Genomic DNA, 18,426 nt, shown 5'->3' with positions numbered 1-18,426 from the left:
GGATGAGTGGATGGACACATGTAATGAAAGTATGGTTGGACGGGTCGATGGGTAGATGGATGACATGCAGATGGATAAATAACTGGACAGATGTTCAGAAGTTTATCAACACAGGTATACATGGATGGATATGGATAATGGATCGCATTTTAGATGGACAAATAGACAAATATAGAAAGAGACAGATGAATGGAAAGATAGACAGTGAGTAAATAGGTGTATAGTTTGATGCTGGATGAAGTATTGAAGACATATCTTGGTGAACAGCACACCTAAATCAGGAACTATGCACTCACTGTTCTCTCTTCCTAGAACACTTTCTCCCACTGATGTATATAGCTATCTGTAATTTTTCTCAAGAGTCTTTTCAAACAAGGAAAGGCTTATTCTTTCCTGTGAGGTTTTCTTTGACTATACTATATAAAATATCAGTCCCCTCCAGAACTCTATGTCCTCTTACCAAGATTACATTTTGTATAGCATTTACCATCATCTGATTTATTACAGTATACATTTACTTGGGATTTTTTTGTTCCCACTAAAATGTCAGCCTTGTGAGAGCAGGGACTTTGTAAATGCTGAATCCTCAGCACCAAAAAGTGAATACAGTAAGTATTCAATAAATTTGTTGAAAAATATATGGATAGATGGATGAATGTATGAAGACAAATGGAGAGATGAATGAATGGATCATTGGTTGGATGAGATATGGATGAGTAAATGGATAGATGAAAATAATAGTAACTAATATTTATTGAAGGTTTACTATGTTCCAGCAACTGTTTTAACTCAGTTGGATTGCTTAATGGGCAAAATGATGGGCAAATACGTATATGGAAGGACAAACGTGTATTTATGAACAATTGGATGTGTGACTTGCTAGATGGGAAGATGGGTGGACATATAAATGGATGGACAGACAGATACATGAATGGATGTATGAATGGGGTGATAATACTAAAATATTTGGAGAGATGAATGAAAGTAAGGACAGAAAAATATCTGGAGAGATAGAAGGATGTATTAAAGAATGAACAGATATTTCACTGGTTGGGTAGCTGGGCAAATAGATATATAAATTGATGGTTGAGCATACAGATAATGTAATTAACATATATTGAGTGGTTTTTATATTCCAAATGGATGCATGGCTAGTGCATGCTTCTTCTAAGTATTTTATATGTATTAAGGCATTTAGATGGATGGTTAGATGGATAGATGGATGGATGGATGGATGGATGGATGGATGGATGGATGGATGGATGGAGGGATGGATGAGTGGGTGGGTAGATGGATGGATGGATGGATACTTGCTCAATGAAGCAATGTAAAGAGAGATGAGTGGACATGGATATATATGTATTGATGGATGCCTGAATGGATTGATGGGAGGATATATTGTGTTACATGGATAACTGAGTGGATATATATATTGAGAAATTGATGGATTGATAAATGATACATGGAAAGACATATATAGCTATGTCTATATAAAGATAGCTATATAAAGCGGGTGGCTGGACGAATAGATTGAGGATGGATGGAGGGATGATGGTTTGAGGATGGATAGCTGGCTGGGTGGGTGAATGAGTGGGTGGATGGGTGTGTGGGTGGATGGATGGATGGATGGATGGATGGATGGATGGACAGATAACGGTAGAGTTGATGTCAAATACTCTGCCCTATTGTCCCTATTAGGACATGCCTTAGTTGTAAAACTAGGAATCCTGGCCACTGCATATAAAGATCTATTCTTGCCACCTCCCACCCATCAGCATTTCTGATAGATAACTGTGCAATTCCAAGTTCTTAGTGACAGGGAACTCCCACCATCCCAAGGCAGCCCTCTTCCCTGTGGAAATATTTGTCCTTATTTTGAACCAAAATACACCTTGGCACATTTCATCCCTGGCTGTCTGTGACTGGGATTCCAGAACTAAAAGCAAGAGGCAAGGAGGAGAGGGGCAGTTTGAGATGGAAACGAAGCCCAAACTTACTTCCGCTGCTGAATGTGCAGCTCAGCCTGAGGACCGGCCCTGCCACCCTCCCTCCTCCTTATTCCACCAGAATCCTGAGGTTTTCACGGCTTTGGCTGGAGCTGGGGATGGGCAGTGGGCACAGCTGACTCTGCGGCACACCCACATTCCCCGGCTCCTCCTGGGCTGTGCACGGGGAGGGGAGATGCCGTGGGCTCCCCTCCAGAGCTGGCCATGGGACCCATCTGATGTGTGTGTGGGGGGATCTGAACCAGACTTCTGACCCTCACAAATTCTCCCCCAGCCAACCACCACCTGACTCACTGCAGACCTGAGCTCTGGGCCCACATGGGATTTTTCCAACTATCGCTGCCACCTCCAACCCACGCTGCCTTCACACAGTGATTCATTTGTGCATCCGCTCCCTCGCCTGTCTGATCCTGACCTCGCCCTTTGTCAACTCACACATCTACCAGGTGCTCCCAGCCCCGAGCACCTGGCCCAGCTGGAGGTCAGACTAGCTGGGGGATTGAGAGAGGCCGTTCCTCTGCAGTTGTGGGGACGGAGGGCAGCAAGGGCAGGCCACAGTGCATGTGGAGATGGCCTCCAGGCCAGTGCTGGGCAGTTGGCAGACTAGGCTTGTGCTTCTGGCTCTGCCAGGCCCAGGCTCAGTGCCCTTGGATACCAGTCTGAGCCTCCGTTTCCCGAGCTGGGACATGGGTACAGTGGCGTCTGCCTCTTAGGGCGGTCATGAGCATTGGCGAGCTGGGGGAGCTATTGGACGTAAGACTGCTTGGCACAGTGCTGGCCCTCGGCGACTTGCCGTGAATGTCAGTCCAGTCCCTCCCCTTGTCCAGTCACTCGCCACGAGTGTGCTCAAGTGAGTCATGGGGACTAAGCCCAACCAGAGAAACAATGGGCTGGGCTGCTCCTCCTGGGGCCTTGGCCAGAAGACAGGGGCAAGGGACCTGGCCGCCAGGGCACTGCCGACCTTGTGCCCACCAGCGACTTCTTGGGAACATGGCTTGCGGATACCAAATGGGAGAGGCTGTGTTCATCTCTGCCTCTCGGAGTCTCCCCACTCTGACCTTCCAGTGCAGTCTGCTGGGGACTGGGGGGGCAACAGTCTCCACATTTGGGGAGTGGAGAGGATTCCCGGGGTGCCCCAGCCTCCCCCTTGAGGTGATAACAGGAGCAGAGGGCTGGGAATGAACAAAGGAAAATGGAGAACCAGGAGGGAGGGGGAGAGGAGGGAGGGGAGAAGGAGGGAGAAGAGGAAGGGAGGAGAGACAAAGGGAGGGGGAGAGAAGGAGGGAGGGAGACAGAGATAGGGACCGAGAGAGACCGAAGAGGGAAGAGAGGGAGAGAGGGGCTGAGTGTGGGACCAGAGAGGCAGGCCAGGGAGACCAGGCCCACAGAGGAAGGAGCAGAGGGCCCATGACAGGGCAGGGCAGGGGGAGAGAGAAGATCCAACAGATAGATCAAGGAGAGAAAAAGGAGGGCCAGAGGGCTGGCTGGGCCAGGCCAGGGCAAGGGGCGAGGCACGAGGGATGGAGAAGCATGTTTGGGGGACCAGGCACCCCAAGAGTGGGGCGAGATGAGATGAAGGAGAGTGAGGGAGGCAGGGAGCAGCTGCCTGGGTGGTGGTGGGGGAGGCGAGAGAGGCGGGAGGCAGCAACACGCTGCCCATCACAGGCCTCCGAGGGCCTGCTAAGCCCCCAGGCTGTGGGGCTGGGAGGGTTTTCTCTCTGACATTTTTACTAGTCTCAGAAGGAGGGGGAGGTGGAGGTGGGGAGACAAGGCGGGCGGAGAAGGGGCTGGGGGGAACAAAAGGGAAGCAGCTGCTAAGCGTCCTGAAGGAGGAGAGGGGCCGAGAGACCCACAGGGCCGCGAGGCTCAGAGACAGGCCAGAGGGCACTTAGGCACCCGGGGCAGCCCACAGGAGGCAGCCCGGGAGACCCCCGAGGCCAAGGGGCCAGGACGGACAGACGGAAGGCCACAGACAAGCAGACAGAGAGAGGAGACAGGGGAGGGGGTGTCAGGGCCAGAGAGAGACCAGACGGCCAGACAGAGGGAGAGACAGCTCGGAGGTAGAGACAGGACAGAGGGTGGAGGAGGGGAAGGGAGGGAAAAAAAGAGAGGAAAGGAAAGAAAGAGAGAGGGGGAGAGAGGGGTCCTAGTTACAGGAGGAGGAGCAGGAGGAGGGCCAGCAGGACAGGAGCCTTTGAAGAACGCGCAGCAGCGTCCCCAGGGCTGGGGTCAGGCCAGGTCGCTGGCCAGGCGGGCGGCCGCCAGCAGCATGAGCAGCTCGGCGCTCCTGAGGAGGAATTCTAGCAAACAGGGCCTGGAGAACCTCCTGAGGTAGGTCCCTGCCGGCCCAGGCTGGGGCATGGAGGGCAGGGCGGGGTGCCCGCGCCGGTCCCACCTGCGGACGATTGGCACCCGCCAAGCCAGGGCTGGTGTGGCTGGGCCAGGCTGGCCCCGGGAGTGGGGCGTCCCAGCCCTTCCCAGAAGGGAAGGCCCAGCCCCCGTGCTGTAGCAGGATGAGGGGTGTGCCATGCCGCCGGGCTGCGTGCACGTGTGCGTGGGTGCGTGCACGTGGGCCGTGTCCCCTCCTCCTGTACCTGGCAGTGCACCCTCCTCCGCCTCTCCCACCTGCTCCGTCGGCCTCAGGTAGCGCCGCTCTCTGCTCGAAGACCCTTCCCTGCCCCACAGGCTCTGGCCTGGCTCACGCGCCCAGAGTGAGGAGCACGCTTCCGAGGCCGCACCCGTGGTCCTGCTGGCGCTCGGGGACCATCCAGTCACCCCTCACAGACGACGAAACTGGACTTTGCAGCCTCGTTCACCACCCCTGCCCTTAGTGCACCAGCCCCGTGTGGAGGCACCACAGGGGCCATCGTGAGTGCTCAGGCCCCAGAGTCAGATCTTCTGGGCTGCAATCCTGGCTCCTGCATCCCCAGGCCTTGGGCCAGTGCCCTATCCTCTCTGGGCCTCAGTTTCCTCCTCTGTGAAGTAGTGGTGCGGTGGCACCTGACTCGTAGTGTCGTGGAGAGAGCAGAGGCACAGGGCAGGAGGATCCACAGGCTCAGCTGTAGGCAGGCTCAGAGCTGCTACTCTGAGCCACGGGCCCCTCACTGCCTCCCTCTGAGCCGCCTGCAGTGCTCTTCCTCCTCCTAAACCCTTCCAGGCATCTAAGGCCCCGCTGAAATCCCGCATCCTCCATGCAGTCTGCCTCGGATTCTCCCAAGAGGGGAGGACTGTCCTCCTCTGCCAGGCCTGGTGAGCTTGCTCCCTGCCTCCTTCAATGGCAGGGCATGCTGGGCAGACTGCAAGCTCCTGGATGGCTGGACAGGCACCTCTCAGCATCCCCAGGTCCTCCCAAGCCCTGCCTTTTGGAGAGAGGAGGGGCAAGGAGGTGTACAGGTGGGCTCAGCAGCGTCTGAGCAGAACTGAGAGCAGCCCTGGTCCCTCCAGCTCCAGCTTGCCAGGTCCCTGCAGACGCGGAATGATGGGCCTCTCCGAGCCTCACCCTGGCGTGGCCTGAGGGCTGCCTGTCCAGGGTCGCGGACTGGGACCGGGTCGAGGGGCGTCTGCTGGGCATGCTCCCTTGCAGCCCACTCTGCCTGCTCAGAAGGTGCCCCTGCCCCCGCGAGTCACCTCCTGCGCTTCACCCACCGCTTCCTGGCTTCTGGTTTATTCCGGGGCCACGGCCGCGTGGCCACCCGGGTGCCAATTCCTCCCTGTCCGTCTAAGCCCAGCAGGAGGCTGCGGGCTGCAGGGCCGGACCCCTGGCCCATCCCAGCTGAGGCTGCTGGCCAGAAGACGCTCACGCAGGGCCACCTGTCTCAGGCAAGACTCCTCCTCCCTGCCTGGCTGAGATGTGTCGTCCCACGAGTCATCACTGTCCCCCTCTGGGAAGCTCCATGGCCCAGGGACTCATGAGTGCCCGGGGTCAGTTCCCGGGGCTCGCTAGCACCACTTAACAAGTGGGGAAACCGAGGCACAAGAGGGGAGCTTCCTAGCCCACCCAGGATGACAGGCAGAGCCCCAGGGCCCGGCTGGGCACACGCCCCTGTCATAGGAGGGCCTGGACCACAAGCGTCCATCCAGCTGTGGCTTTGGCTCCATTCTCAGACGCAGCACCTGGCTGGCGAGCAGGGGGCACAGTGGGGACCCCGAAGGGGTGCGGAGGGTGCAGCCCCAGCTCAGAGGCAGGCAAGAGGCAGGCTCGGGGCGACCCCCCAAGAACATGGGCTGGGGTCGTGTGGGCCTGCGGGTGGCTGGCCAGTGGGGCAGGGGCAGAAGGAAGTGTCTCTTTGAACTCCCTAGAAACGTCCACAGGGGGAGGGTGGGGCAGGGAGTGGAGAAGAGTCCCTCATGAGGAATAACAGAGGCCTGTCTGTCCGGCTACATGAGCTGGTCCACCAAATGGCACGTGGTGATGCTCACAGATGTGCACCAACCCGCACACCCTCCAGGCCCCTGACCCAGAGACGGGCGGGGTGCTACCCACCCGCAGGGACACGTGAGGCCTGGCCAGACCAGTGACATTCCCATCATCCTCATGGTCGTCAGCATCTCTCCGGCATCTGACAGACCTAACCTCCCGCGGCCCCGGTGGGCAGGTGCCTTGTCCCTGTTTGACAGACAGAAAACCAGGGCAGAGAGGCCATGCCTCATCCCAGGCACCTTGGGAGTGGGGAGCCCGCCAGTTCATCCCAAGCCTTCACCACAGATGCCTGGGCAGGGAAGGGAGGGGGATGTCAGAGATGGGACGCGACCCCTCTCTGTGACAAGCTCCGGAGACGCATGCTGGGAGCCAGTGGTGGCTGTGGTGTAAATTGAATCCAGTTTAAGCAGATTAAAAACGACCCTCTGGGCCAGCTGGGAAACCTTCTTCCCTAGCCCGCCCGTATTGCTCGTCTAAATCTCGTTTATTCCGGGACCACGGCTGTGTAGCCACCCAGACGCTGGTTCCTCCCCATCCTCCTAAGACTTCCCAGGGCTGACCCTTCCCCCTGCCGTGCCCCCCACCCCATGCCATGCTCCTCCCCTTCCCAGGAGGCTGTGAGTCACTCCCCTGCCATCTCCTGCCCCCACTGGGTGATTCAAGGCTCTCCTCAGGCCCACCTTGGGTAAGGCTAGTGTAGAGATGGTCAGGGGGCAGCGAGGCGACTTTGGGCCCGCTTACTTCCGAAGGTCACCTGGACCCTCGGCCGCCTGCCTGGTCCTACAGTCCTTGGGGGCCTGGCTTTGCGAGGTGGGGGCTGGCCTGGCACAGAACAAGGAGGCTGGCCGGGTCACCCTGGCTGGTGTCCTTATCAGCATTTGGGCTCCCGGTCCCCCGGGGGGGGCTCTGGAAGCTGGAGGAGCCCTGGTGAGAGCCCCTCTGCCGCTGCTCTCGGCACACGTCCCCTTGGACAGGACGGCGATCTCGGTGGCTCTCCCACCCTGGGCAGCCAGGCCCAGGCGGCCTCTGGGGTCCGTGGTGTGACAGCAGGGCAAGGGATGGGGCCGGCAGCCTGCTGGGCTGGCCTGGGGGTGCTGGCGGAAGCCAGGCCTCCAAACCAGTGTCCAAAGGGGCGTGGCTGCCTCGGGCCCACCCAAGGCCCCAGATCCGGTGGGTGGGGTGGCCCCAGCCCTGGCAGGGCCCGTGTCTGGTGGGCGGCTCCACCGTGGGACCAGGTGGTCTGTCGGCCAGAGCTGTTGCTGCCCAGGAGCCTGGGAGAGCCAGCAGCAGGGGGTACAGGGACCAAGCGGCCCAGCCCCCTGGGCAGTGTGTCAGGGCCAGAGCCCAGAGCGCTGAGGTTCAGGCCAGGCTCCAGCCCCAGCCTGAGAACCAGAGCAGGACAGAGCGGTAAGGAGGCAGGAGCCAGGGCATGCCGGGCACCTGGGCGCTCGCCCACCGTGCCCCTGCCAGAGCCTCGAGAGGGCACCCCAGGGCCCCTGGGCTCTGAGGGATGGCTGGAGTGGGCCTGACCCCTGGGAACACCTCGTCAGGCTCAGAGCGGCTCAGCACAGGTTGGTGGCCACAGGCCGACACACACAGGTGTCCAGGGGGCAGGCGGGCACCCGGCTATGGGTGGGAGCTGGGGGATGACAATTCCTCGGTGGCCCCTGGGGGTCAGGGAGAAGGATACAGGCCCAGTCCCAGGCACCGAGTAGGATCGGCCCCCGGCCCCCACTGAAAGTGAAAGGGTGGCCGTGAGGGACGGCTGTGAACAGGCAGGGGGAGGTCTGGAGGCGGGCCTGAGGTGAGGCTTGTGGGGGTGAGGCTGGCGGCCAGGGCACCGTGTGCCCTGCGGGCTGTGAGCCTCTGCTGTCCCCGGGCTGTGTCCTACCAGGTGGTGGCAGGAGGAAGGAGGAGAAAGGAGAGAAGAGAAAGTGAGAGGGAGTGAAGGACCGAGAGAGAAAGCGGAGGTGAGGAGAGGAGAGTGGGGAGAGGGTGAGGGGCAGCGGGACCTCCATGAAGGCAGACAGAGGGCATGTGGGGACTGGACGGGGGTCCAGCGGAGAGCGGGGCCAAGTGAAAGCAACAAAGAGAAGGGACAGAGGAGAGGAGATGGGGATGCTCGCTGTCCGCCAAGGTCCCTGTGTAGCAGATGAGTGGAGGACACCGAGGGGCCGGGGTGCGGTGTCGAATCTGGGGACGGGACAGCACCGTCTAATGCCCACTCCTGACCCTCTGGGCAGATGGGAGCGGGTGGGCAGGTAAAAGGCGGGCGGAGCAGAGCAGACCAGGTGAGGCCGGCAAGGGGGAGGGGAGAAGGGGGGGAGGGAGGGAGGGACCTGGGACCCCCGAACGGGCCCCAGCTGCCTGGTCTCCACACCCGCTCTCAGGGGCTGCGGAGCGCCAACCTCGGCCAGGCCGCCCTTGGGGGCTGGGGGAGCCCCAGTGAGACACTGCCCCTCTCAGCCTCGGTTTCCTCATCCGTAACGGGGTGGCGGGGAGGACGGCCATAAGGAGCCACATGCTGGCTGTGGACGGGGCACTCGCCCCTCTAAAGGGAGCTGTTCCGGCCGAGCCCCCAGAGGCCCAGGGCAGGTCCCGCCTGACCTCAGTGGGGGGACACCCAGCAGTTCACGTGAGTCTCATGGGCGCACTGAGGCTGCCTGTCCCCATCCGTGTGGGTAAGGAAGCTGAGGCCCAGGGAGGCTTGGGGTCTAGCCCACTGCTCTGGGGGGGGGCGCAGGGGTCTGCAGAGGACACACAGCCAGTGGGTGCACAACAGAGGCTGAGTGAGGGCCAATCCAGGGGCAACGCCTGGCTCTTTCTGTTTCGCTATGCCCCCTTGCGCCTACCGGAACAATCGATCCTGGGGAGTTGGGGGTCAAGAAGCGGTTTAGAGGAGGGGCTGAGGGCCAGGCAGGGCCCCAGCAGCAGAAATGGTGCGAGGCATCAGGCAGAGGGTCCAGCTGCCCGTGTCCTTGGGGGCCAGAGCCGAGAGCGGACGGACAGGTGGTCGGACGCCAGGCTGTGGCTCCCGCCCAGGTGGGCAGCCAAGTCTTGAAGGACGTGCAGCCCCCAGGACTCGACTGAGGACAAGAGCCGTTTTGGCAATGACAGGGGCAGAGCGTGGTGGGGCCTTTGGGGGTGTGAATTGGATCTGGCCACACCGGGCAGGAGGAAAGGGGAAGGGGATGGCAGAGGCTCCAGCCGGTGCCAGCCCCAAGTCGCGTGTCACAGAACGTGCCAGAGCTGGCCTCCTCAGTGCTCCAAGAGCTGTGCCAGGCAGTTCCAGCCCGCTCGGGAGCGGCCGGCTCTCCTGGAGGGCCGTCCAGCGCCAAGACGAGACTGGGCTGGACTCAGAGATGTGGTGGGGCTGCCAGGCAATCGGGGCGCCGTGTGGTCAGCCCCCTTGTCCGGTTTCCGGGAGGTCGGCTGGAGTGGAGCAGCATGTAGGCGTAGCAGTGGGCAGGGGCGACTCGCCGAGGCAGAGGATGCTGAGAGCCGAGGGGCGGGCTCCTGGGCTGCCACGGGACTTGGCCCAGGTTCCAGCAGCGCTGTGGTCAGTGACTCGGAGGAGAACGGAAAGACCCGAGTGCGCAGTGCACAGGGCAGAGGGCCAGCGCCAGCCGCAGCCATGCCAGATCCAAGAGCCTAGATGAACCTGGAGGAGGGTGAGGCCTTGACCTCTGACCCTAAGCCTGGAAGGGCAGGCTGGTCAGAGCAGATGGGGGCAGAGACGTAGAAGAGCCATGGTGCCAGAGTGAGGAGCCTGACCATGGAGCACATCACAAGAGGTAGGACACCCAGCCAGAGGGAGGTGATGGGCTGGTCAGCGGGATGTCAAGCTCGGTTCTGGACCCTACTCTGGGGTGGAGGTGGACGGTCCCTGACCCAGTGTCTGTGTTCGAGGGGAAGCCTGGGATAGAGGGGCCCACGTGTCCACTTTCCGGTCTTGGCAGGGTCTTCAAGGGCCCCAGGCTCAGGGCTCTGTGGAGCCAAATTGTAAAGGGAGATTGAAGCCCCTACAAGGAAGGTTTCGGGGTCACGGATGCCCTCAGGCCAGAGCCGTCTGCCCGTGCGTGGGTACCTGAGTGGCAGCACCCTTGCCATTGGGCTATTTGGGCTGACGATGGGGATCTGTCTGGCCAGGCTGGACGCCTTTGGGGCCAGGCGGTGTGATGGGTGGGGCTGGGCTGCGGTCGCCCCAACTGCATTCAGAGCCTGGTCCCCCGGGGGCTGCGGTCCCGAGGGAGCCGTCACATCCAGGTCTGGGGTGGAGGTTTCGGCAGGAACCCAAGGTCAGCGCTGCACAGAGGTGGGGCTGTCCGGGAGGGACCTTTCCGCCTCAGAGCCTGGGATGGGGTCTTGCTTGTCCCGTGCGGGCCGTTCACTGGGGCGGGCGGGGGTGGGCAGTGCCAGGGGAGCAGGGGAGTGGCCCCAGCTGGGGGGCAGGTCTGGAACAGGGCATGGGGTGTAGGGAGTCCAGAGGAGCAGATGCCCCCCACACTGCCCTTCCCCGAGGTGGGGGAGTCAGGAGACAATGTGCACCACGTGGGATGCGCTGGGATTGTGGGTCACCCAGGAGGGGGGTGGGCTTACCATCTGGACTCCGGGAGGCTGGAAAGAGAAAGGCAGGGCTGTGGGGGGTGCCCGCTCTGTCTGCTGTGCTCCCCGTCCTGCCCGTCTCCCCTTGGCCGCGGTCCCCCCCTGCAATGCCTCGAGATTCCCGCACGTCAATGTGCTGCGCCTTCCTCTCCCCTACGGGCTGGGTGCAGGCACAGAGACCCTTCCCCCAAAGGGACTTCCTGCCAGCTACTGCCCCCCAAAACAAAGCTTGGAATAGGGGCCTTCTCTGTGGCCCCTGAGCCACCCCACCGGGTTGGCGCTCGTTTTCTTGGCAGCCTCTGAGATCGTTAAGGGCAGGGAGGACATCTCAGCCGTCTCTGGGTCCCTAGCACCTGGCAAAAGAAAGTGCTGGGGAAGGGAGGGGGAGTGGGGAGGGGGGAGGAGAGAGAGGGAGGGGGGAGAGTTGGGGGAGGCTGTGGGGTTGGAGGAATTGAGGGGATGGAGGGATGGAGGACAGGCAGGCTGAGAAGGAGATCTGGAACTCAAACCTGTGCTGCCAGGAGCTTAGAGAGCAGGTGGCCGATATTGGGCTGTCATCGAGGGGACCAGGGAGCCCCGCCTGGGGAGGGAGTCTGGGGACGATGGCAGGGGTGACTGTGGCCTCCCCGCCTCCCCTTCCCGGTGGGAGACCTGAGGCCCAGCACGTGTCACCTCCCAGTCCCACGAGAGCCGAGTGGCACCTCAAGGCTGGCTGTCCCAGGCTAAGTGGGGTCTGGAGCTGGCAGAAGTGGCCACCAGGGGCCAGTGGGAGTGAAGGCCTCATCGGATGAGACAAGGGCCAGGACTTGGCCCGAGAGGTCCCTGGTGACTGGGGGGCTGGGACAGAGGCTGCCTCTCCCTGATCTGCTCCTAGGGGCAGTGGGGAAAGACACGCAGAAGGGCAGTTCCTTGTTTTGGGGGTTTTGAGTTGGGCAGCTACGGGTCGCCCCAGATAAGAGGCACCAAGTGCTGCCCCACCGTGGGAAGATGAGGGTGTGTTGGGTGGAGAGGCCCAGCTGGGGCGCTGCAGAGACCACACTGTGGTACCAGAGGCCCCGCCTTGGCCCTGAGGGGGAGCGATGCCCCGGCAGAAGGCAGTCCTGGCTGGGGGCTCTGGGCTAAAGTCACCGTCGGTGTAAAGGGCCCCCATGGACGAGCTGTGCTGGCTTTTCCTGGAGGCAGGGCTCAGAGAGGCAGGCTGCCCGCCCAGGTCAGGGCCCTCCTCATCCCTAGGGGCCGGGAGGGAGCTGGAGGCGTGGGTTGGGCAGGGCGCCTCCTCTGGGGGGCCACCTCTACAATGCCCTGGCCTCGGGGCATGTGGCTCTTAGAGCACACGGCAGGCCGGCCTCTCTCCTGCCAGCTCTGGGCTCCAGGAGGCTGCAGCTCTGCCCCCATCTCCCCTAGCACCAGGCAGGGTGCCCTGGAGGACGCACCAACCCAGGGGCCTGGCCCCTGGGGGCCTCCCTCCCTCCCTACACCTTGGGGAAAGCCTGTGCCCACAGCCTGTGCCCTTTGGGTGCCATCCTCTCTGTGGATGTGGAGTAAGCCAACTTTACAGAGAGACGTCCCCTCCTCCAGGGAGCCTTCCCAGATACGACCTGCCCACTAGGGCCAAGAGGGACATGCATGTGCGAGGTGTGGGCCAGACTTGCCCCCGGTGCTGTTCAGCCCCCTGCTTGGGGGCACAGATCTACCACTGCCCCACCATGGGGCAGCGGGGGCTGGGCCTGCCTGGAGGGGTCTGGGTTCTCACCCTGCTGAGTGGGGCAGCCCCCCTTTCTACAGCTGGGGGGCTTGAGGCTGGGCCAACGGTCTCACCCTGGGAGGGGGGTCAGAGAGACCAAAGCCGCAGCCCTGCCACGGTCTCAGCCTCCCTCCTCCCTGGGGGGGCCGGGCTGCTTCCCAGGCCTGTTCTGCCCTTTCGGCCTCCCTCCAGCTCCTTCCTGGGCAGCTCCCTCCTCCTGGGGTGACTGACCGCCTGACGCTAGCTCTGTAGTTCCCCCCACTCAGCCCTCCCTCCCATCCAGGCCACTGTCCCTGCGGGCCTCATCCTGTCACCCCGAGGATGGAACAGGCCCCCCCCTCAAGCCCCCCGCAGTTGCCTTCCACCACGCATCCCCCTGCTCAGAACCTTCTGTGGCCCCCATAGCCCGGCTTGGCCACTCTGCACTGGGATCTTCCCAAGACCTAACATCCCCAGGCCCCTGGGTCCCGCCCCGTTGGTGCGGCCCCTTCTGGGAGAGACGGTGATGGAGGGGTCAGGAACAGCTGGCCCTCCTGCACGCAGGGCAGAGCTGAGCACCCGGCATAGGGCAGCTTGCTCGTCTTCACATGGGGGCACTGAGCCTCCAGTGGTGGGGTGACAGTCCAGGCGGGGCCTCAGCTCCAACCCCTGTGCACCCCTGCAGACCAGGCCCTGGAGGAGCCCTGCGGGGGGAGAGAGGCCCCACGCTGGCCGGAGGGAGGGAGAGCGGAAGAGGCCTGGGCCTGGAGCCCCGAGGGGCTTTGTGCTCTCACGCTCAGCCCCAGGCCACGCCCTGCTCCGGTCACCTCGGACGCCTGGTGCCTCAGCTGCGGCGCCCTCTCCGGTGCTGCCCCTCGGCCCCCTCAGGGCTTGCTCCTCCCCAGGGCGCTCCCCAGCTTAGCCTGGGCCCCTCCGCACCTGTAGCCCCTTCCTGCTGACCGTCTCCCCTCTTGGGGTGCCGGATGGATGCCCGGGGGGTTCTGGAGGCTGCCTACCCTTTGCCTGCTCCACCACCCCCAGCCTGGCCCTTTTCCCTCCTAATCCGCCTGCATCTCCCCCTCCGCATCCCGGCCGGGCCTCCTTCCAGGATGCTAACCTGCTGGCGCCTGTGCTGGCGTGGGGTCCGCCAGGGCGGCCCATGGTGGGGCACAGGGACCCTCCGCCACCTCCCCACAGCCTACCTCCCGGCCTCGGCCACACCGAGAGGTCCTGCTCCTGCCTCACCCCCTCCCTGGCCCACAAACCCCAGACCCAAGTTCAGGGTCGCCTCCTGGGCATCCCTGGGCAACGGGGCTTGTCTGGTGGGGTGTCTACCTGGCCCACTGGAAGGGGGTCGCCTCCCCTGATGCCCAGCAGGGCACGGACACACCCAGAAAGGTGTTGCTGGGGGAGGGCTGGGCCGGGAGAGTGGGCTGGACCAACGCCAGGGAGGTGGAGGTGGGGCAGGTTCCTGGCAGCTGCAGCTCCCGCGCCCACACCCCCGCCCGCGGCAGCCACCCCACCCACCACCTGCCTGCTCGCTCGGGGCTCTGTGATCCTGGCTCGCCCCTCTCAGCTGCATCCCCAGCTGCCTCTCTGCAAGGATGAGTGACAGCCGGCTTGACCCTGGCAAGGCTACACTGCAGACCTCTCCCCACGACCTGCACCTGAGTTGTGAGGCACGGGTGCTGCCCAGCCACGCCGTCCTCTCCCCAGCTCCCCAACAGGGCCCGACCCCGCCCTTGGGAGCTGCTCTCTGGTGGTGGCAGTCTGAGGCGCTGCTGTCCCACCACCCTTGGAAGCCAGAACTGAGAAGGCCCCTCCGTGGGCTCCCTTCCCTCTACACTCTGTCCCTTCACTCATGGCCTCTACGGTCTCTATGGGGCCAGTCGCTCTGCAAGCGTCCACCCCAGTCAACGACATATAAGACCCCGGGGAGGCCAGGCACAGGAGGGGACCTTGGTGGTCTACAGAGTGCCCCTGCTCCAGGTGGGGTGACCAGCTCAGCTTCCCAGGCCTCCTGGCCAGCTCCCGCCAGCAGTGTCCAGAAGACTTGTGGTCAGGGGGTCCTCTGTGGGCCTAAAGGAAAAGTTCCTCCACAACAGGCCAGGCCCAGCCAGCTGTCCTCCCGTCAGCCCAGCTTCCCAGCCAAGCCCCAAGCTCTCCCCGGGCCTCTGAGCCGACCTTTAGGCACCTAGGCGGGCAGGGCAACCCGTGTGCCGCCTGCAGGAGGCAGAATCGAGACAGGACCGAGGCCTGATGCCCCTTCTGGAGCCTGCCAAGTGGGCAGGGGAGGAAGGAGGAGGGACAGCTGCGAGGGCCGGGCCCAGGACTGGCACCATCGGACCCTTGGTGGGGCCTGGGGGCTGCGGGGGAAGGAGAGGAGGGGTCTGGCGTATTGAGTCTGGGGCCTGTAGGTGGTGGACACAGCCAGCAGGGGCAGTCCTTGAACTCGGGGACCCCTCCTCAGATCCGGGAGACGTGAGCCTGCACAGGCCCGATGAGGTCTGTGCACGCTAGTGCGCCTGGGTGGGGCAAGGACCCGCAGTGCAGCAGCCTGACCCTGGGGAAGGAAGGGCGAAGCCCCACTCGGCAGCCCCTCGGGCTGAGCCGGGGGCCGTGCACAGAGCCAGAACAGACACAGGAAATAGCCTAATTGCATTTGCGCAGGAACACCAAATCCCTTGCAGCTGCACGCGGGCTGGGCCAGGGGCCACGGGCGGGCCGGCCGTCGCCAGCGTCCTGACAGCTCCACAGAGCGTGCCAAGGGGTCTGGGCCGCCGGCCTGGCTGGGGGGGCGCCTTTCCCAGGCCAGAGGCCCCCACCCCACCCCAGGAGAGCCGCCCCCCTCTCAGTTCCCAGAACGGAGCCCAGCTGTGGATCAGTGAGGGGTGAGGTCATGGGAGGGGGCCAGGAGGGGCCGCATTACTCACATCCCGGGGCAGGCGGGAAGGGAGGAGGCGAGGAGGGAAGGGGCTGAGCCAGCTCCTTGTCCTTGGGCCCTGGGTCAGGGGCTAGGGGCTGGCTGCTTCTCCCAGCATAGCGCCTTGGGGAGACCCTGCACCCCCACTCTGCCCCACAAGCTCCCTGACTGTGAGGGCTTAGGGAGCCACACGCAGATGGTAGAAGGTGACACTCGGAGGGGCCAGCTCCTCAGGCATGATGTTTTCAGAAAACACGCCTTGGCCTCTCTCCAGGGCTGTTGTTGGGGAGAAGGCAAGGGAGACAGTGAACAGTTGCTGGGGCACCCCGGCGGGGTCCCAGGGGGACTAGACCTGCCGTTTTACCCTCACCTTATTCCTATGTCTGAGTCTGCACATGGACATCCACGTGTGCACGTGTGTGTGCACGGTGTGGGTGGTTGGGCCCGCGTGTGGCGTGTGGTTTGTGTGCGCCTATGTGGGCCTGAGTGTGGGGCTCATGGAGAAAGTTTGTGGGCACATGTGCATTCCTGCCACGCGGCCGTGCGCTGTGGGTTCACGTGTGGGGCCTGGTATGGGACACAGTGCCATGTGTGTGGACCCCAGGGATTCGCACACGTCTGTGTCTGGGATGACCAGACGCTGTGTGGTCTCTGCACTCAGTTGTGCTGGTGACGGGTCTCCAGGACTTTGAGGAGGGGTCTGGGGGGCGGGAGTGGCCACCTGGTCCAAGAGAGACCCCACGAGGGGCTCCCGAGCCCAGGCCCGAGGAGGAGCTGGGGTTTAGGTCCATGCACGCACCCCCATGCACCACACATTGGCTAAAACCCCTCAAACCCTCTACACAGACATGTCCACGGGCACGTGCAGCTTGGACATAGGAGCAAGAGTAGCACAATGGCCAGTCTCTCCCTCCAGGGAATCCCTCAGGGGTGCCCAGGAGCTGCCCCAGGAGAAGGCACCTTCTCTCCACCCCAGAGCCCGGGATGTCTCCCTGAGCTCCAGCCATGCCCTGCTCTGCTCCCATCCTCCATTTGGAGGGGCTGCTGGCGTGCAGAGCAGGAAGGGACCCCAGACCCCGGGTCCCCACAGCCTCCAGAGCACCCCAGGCTCTACCTCCCCAGACAGAACACGGCCCCGCAGCCCCCAGCCAAGGCCTGGAGCCAGAGGCTGGGCCTCATCTGCCGCCTGATGGGAGCCAGGTGTGGGGAATTAAGTGGCTCCCTGGGGCCCATGGGGGTGGGAGTGGAAGGCACTTCTGAGAAGTGGGGTGGGCGGACTGGGGGTGCAGAGGTCTGAGCAGGCTGTCTGGTTTGCGTGGCTGGAGTTCCATGTGGCCGCAGCGGGGGGAGCGGGCCTCTCGCGGGGGCTGTGGAGGGGCCTGGCTTTTGTCTGAGAGGCTCCGAGGAGACCTCGGAGAGATTAGATCATGTGCTGGCAGGGCTGCTGAGACCACGGGGCCGGCCCAGCCCGGCCAGGGGATGGAGGCCCAGAAGGAGCGGGCTGCGGGGTCAGGCGGCGGACACCAGCAGGAAGGGACTGAGACCCTGGCTTGGGGCAGTGAGCCCCGCAGAAGCAGAGACCCCGGACTCCCGTCTCGGGCTCCAGGGGGGCTGGGGGATGCAGGGCCATGCTAGCTGGATGAGGCCTGTGGTGCCCACTGGACACCAGTGGTCTGAGATCTGCTGGGCCACGGCCAGAGTGGCCAGGCTCTGGACCCCAGGCCCAGGCCGACCTTGTGCAGCTCGGAGTGAGGGATCCTGAGCAGCCACAGGTGTCAGCGTGCCCTGCAGGAGGAACCTCTCCTGTGCCGGGCCCTGCAGTGGGCCTTAGTTTCCCCATCCTTGAAACAACATAGAGAGACTCCACGAGGGCTCTGAGAGGGAGGGCGGCAGTGTGGGGTGAGCCGACCCTGCAGGGCCCTCCAGTGGTGGGCTCAAGCCCAGGCTGGAGGCAGCCTCTTCTCTGGGCCTCAGGCCCTCCATCGTGGCCACCTTCTCCCAACGTGCTGTGCTCTTAGGGAGCAGGGAGGAGAGCCACAGCTGGGTGGTTGGGGTAGGAGAGTGGCTGCCCAGCTGGGTCTGCTCCTGGCATGACCCCCGCCTGGCCCGGCAGTGCCCCATGGGCCAAGGCTGCGGCCTCTTGACTCGTGTGGGATGTATGGCCACAGCCCGCTCTGCACACCTCCAGGGACCTCTTCCCGTGCCCTCCCAGGCCCTGCCCCAGGCCACAGCCAGCCAGCCTGTGTCCTGGCTCTGATTAGGTGCCGGGAGCCAGACTGGTGGAAGGGGACGGAGGGTCGTATCCTGTCTTCTACTTTCTCCATGCCTGTCTGGACACGGGAGCCCCTCCGCGGAGCCTCCCACAGGGGGCACATGATGTCCAGACGGCTACAGAGCCACAGGACTTTCCCCACACCAGCGGGCTCCTTCATGACATTCTCACAAGACCTCTGCTCTAAAGATGAGGAAACTGAGGCCCAGAGAGGGCAGGGGCTGGTCCAGCCCCCTCACCACGCGGCTCCATCGAGGCCTGCATGGATGGGAGAGGCGGGGCGCAGGCCGTGGTGTGACTGTCCCTCCATGTGCCCCAGGCTCACCACCCAGTGGAGTGTGGAGGATGAAGAGGAGGCCGCCCGGGAGCGGCGCCGGCGGGAGAGGGACAGGCAGCTGCGGGCCCAGGACGAGGACGGAGATGGCCAGTCCTCCGAGCGGCAGGAGCAGGAGAAGCTGTAAGCAGCCCCTGGCCAGA

The 18,426-nt window shown here is 62.9% G+C and overlaps 1 protein-coding gene across 2 annotated transcripts in view; it reads left to right on the top strand.

The window, feature by feature from the left end:
• LSP1 (lymphocyte specific protein 1) overlaps positions 1 to 18,426 on the top strand; it is a 38,380-nt gene that overhangs the window by 8,614 nt on the left and 11,340 nt on the right. The window contains exons 1-2 of one of the 2 annotated variants that reach the window (XM_058526164.1): positions 4,227 to 4,337; positions 18,269 to 18,406. In XM_058526164.1, the coding sequence (XP_058382147.1) occupies positions 4,276 to 4,337; positions 18,269 to 18,406 (200 nt within the window). In that variant the 5' untranslated portion in view covers positions 4,227 to 4,275. Of the gene's footprint in view, positions 1 to 4,226; positions 4,338 to 18,268; positions 18,407 to 18,426 lie in introns of those variants that run through there. The other variant, XM_058526163.1, reaches the window with a different exon arrangement.

Source organism: Diceros bicornis, chromosome 31 (assembly GCF_020826845.1).
Source record: "Diceros bicornis minor isolate mBicDic1 chromosome 31, mDicBic1.mat.cur, whole genome shotgun sequence".
NCBI lineage: Eukaryota > Metazoa > Chordata > Mammalia > Perissodactyla > Rhinocerotidae > Diceros > Diceros bicornis.
Note: the sequence above shows the minus strand (reverse complement) of the source record. Positions and strands in the feature narration are given on the sequence as shown.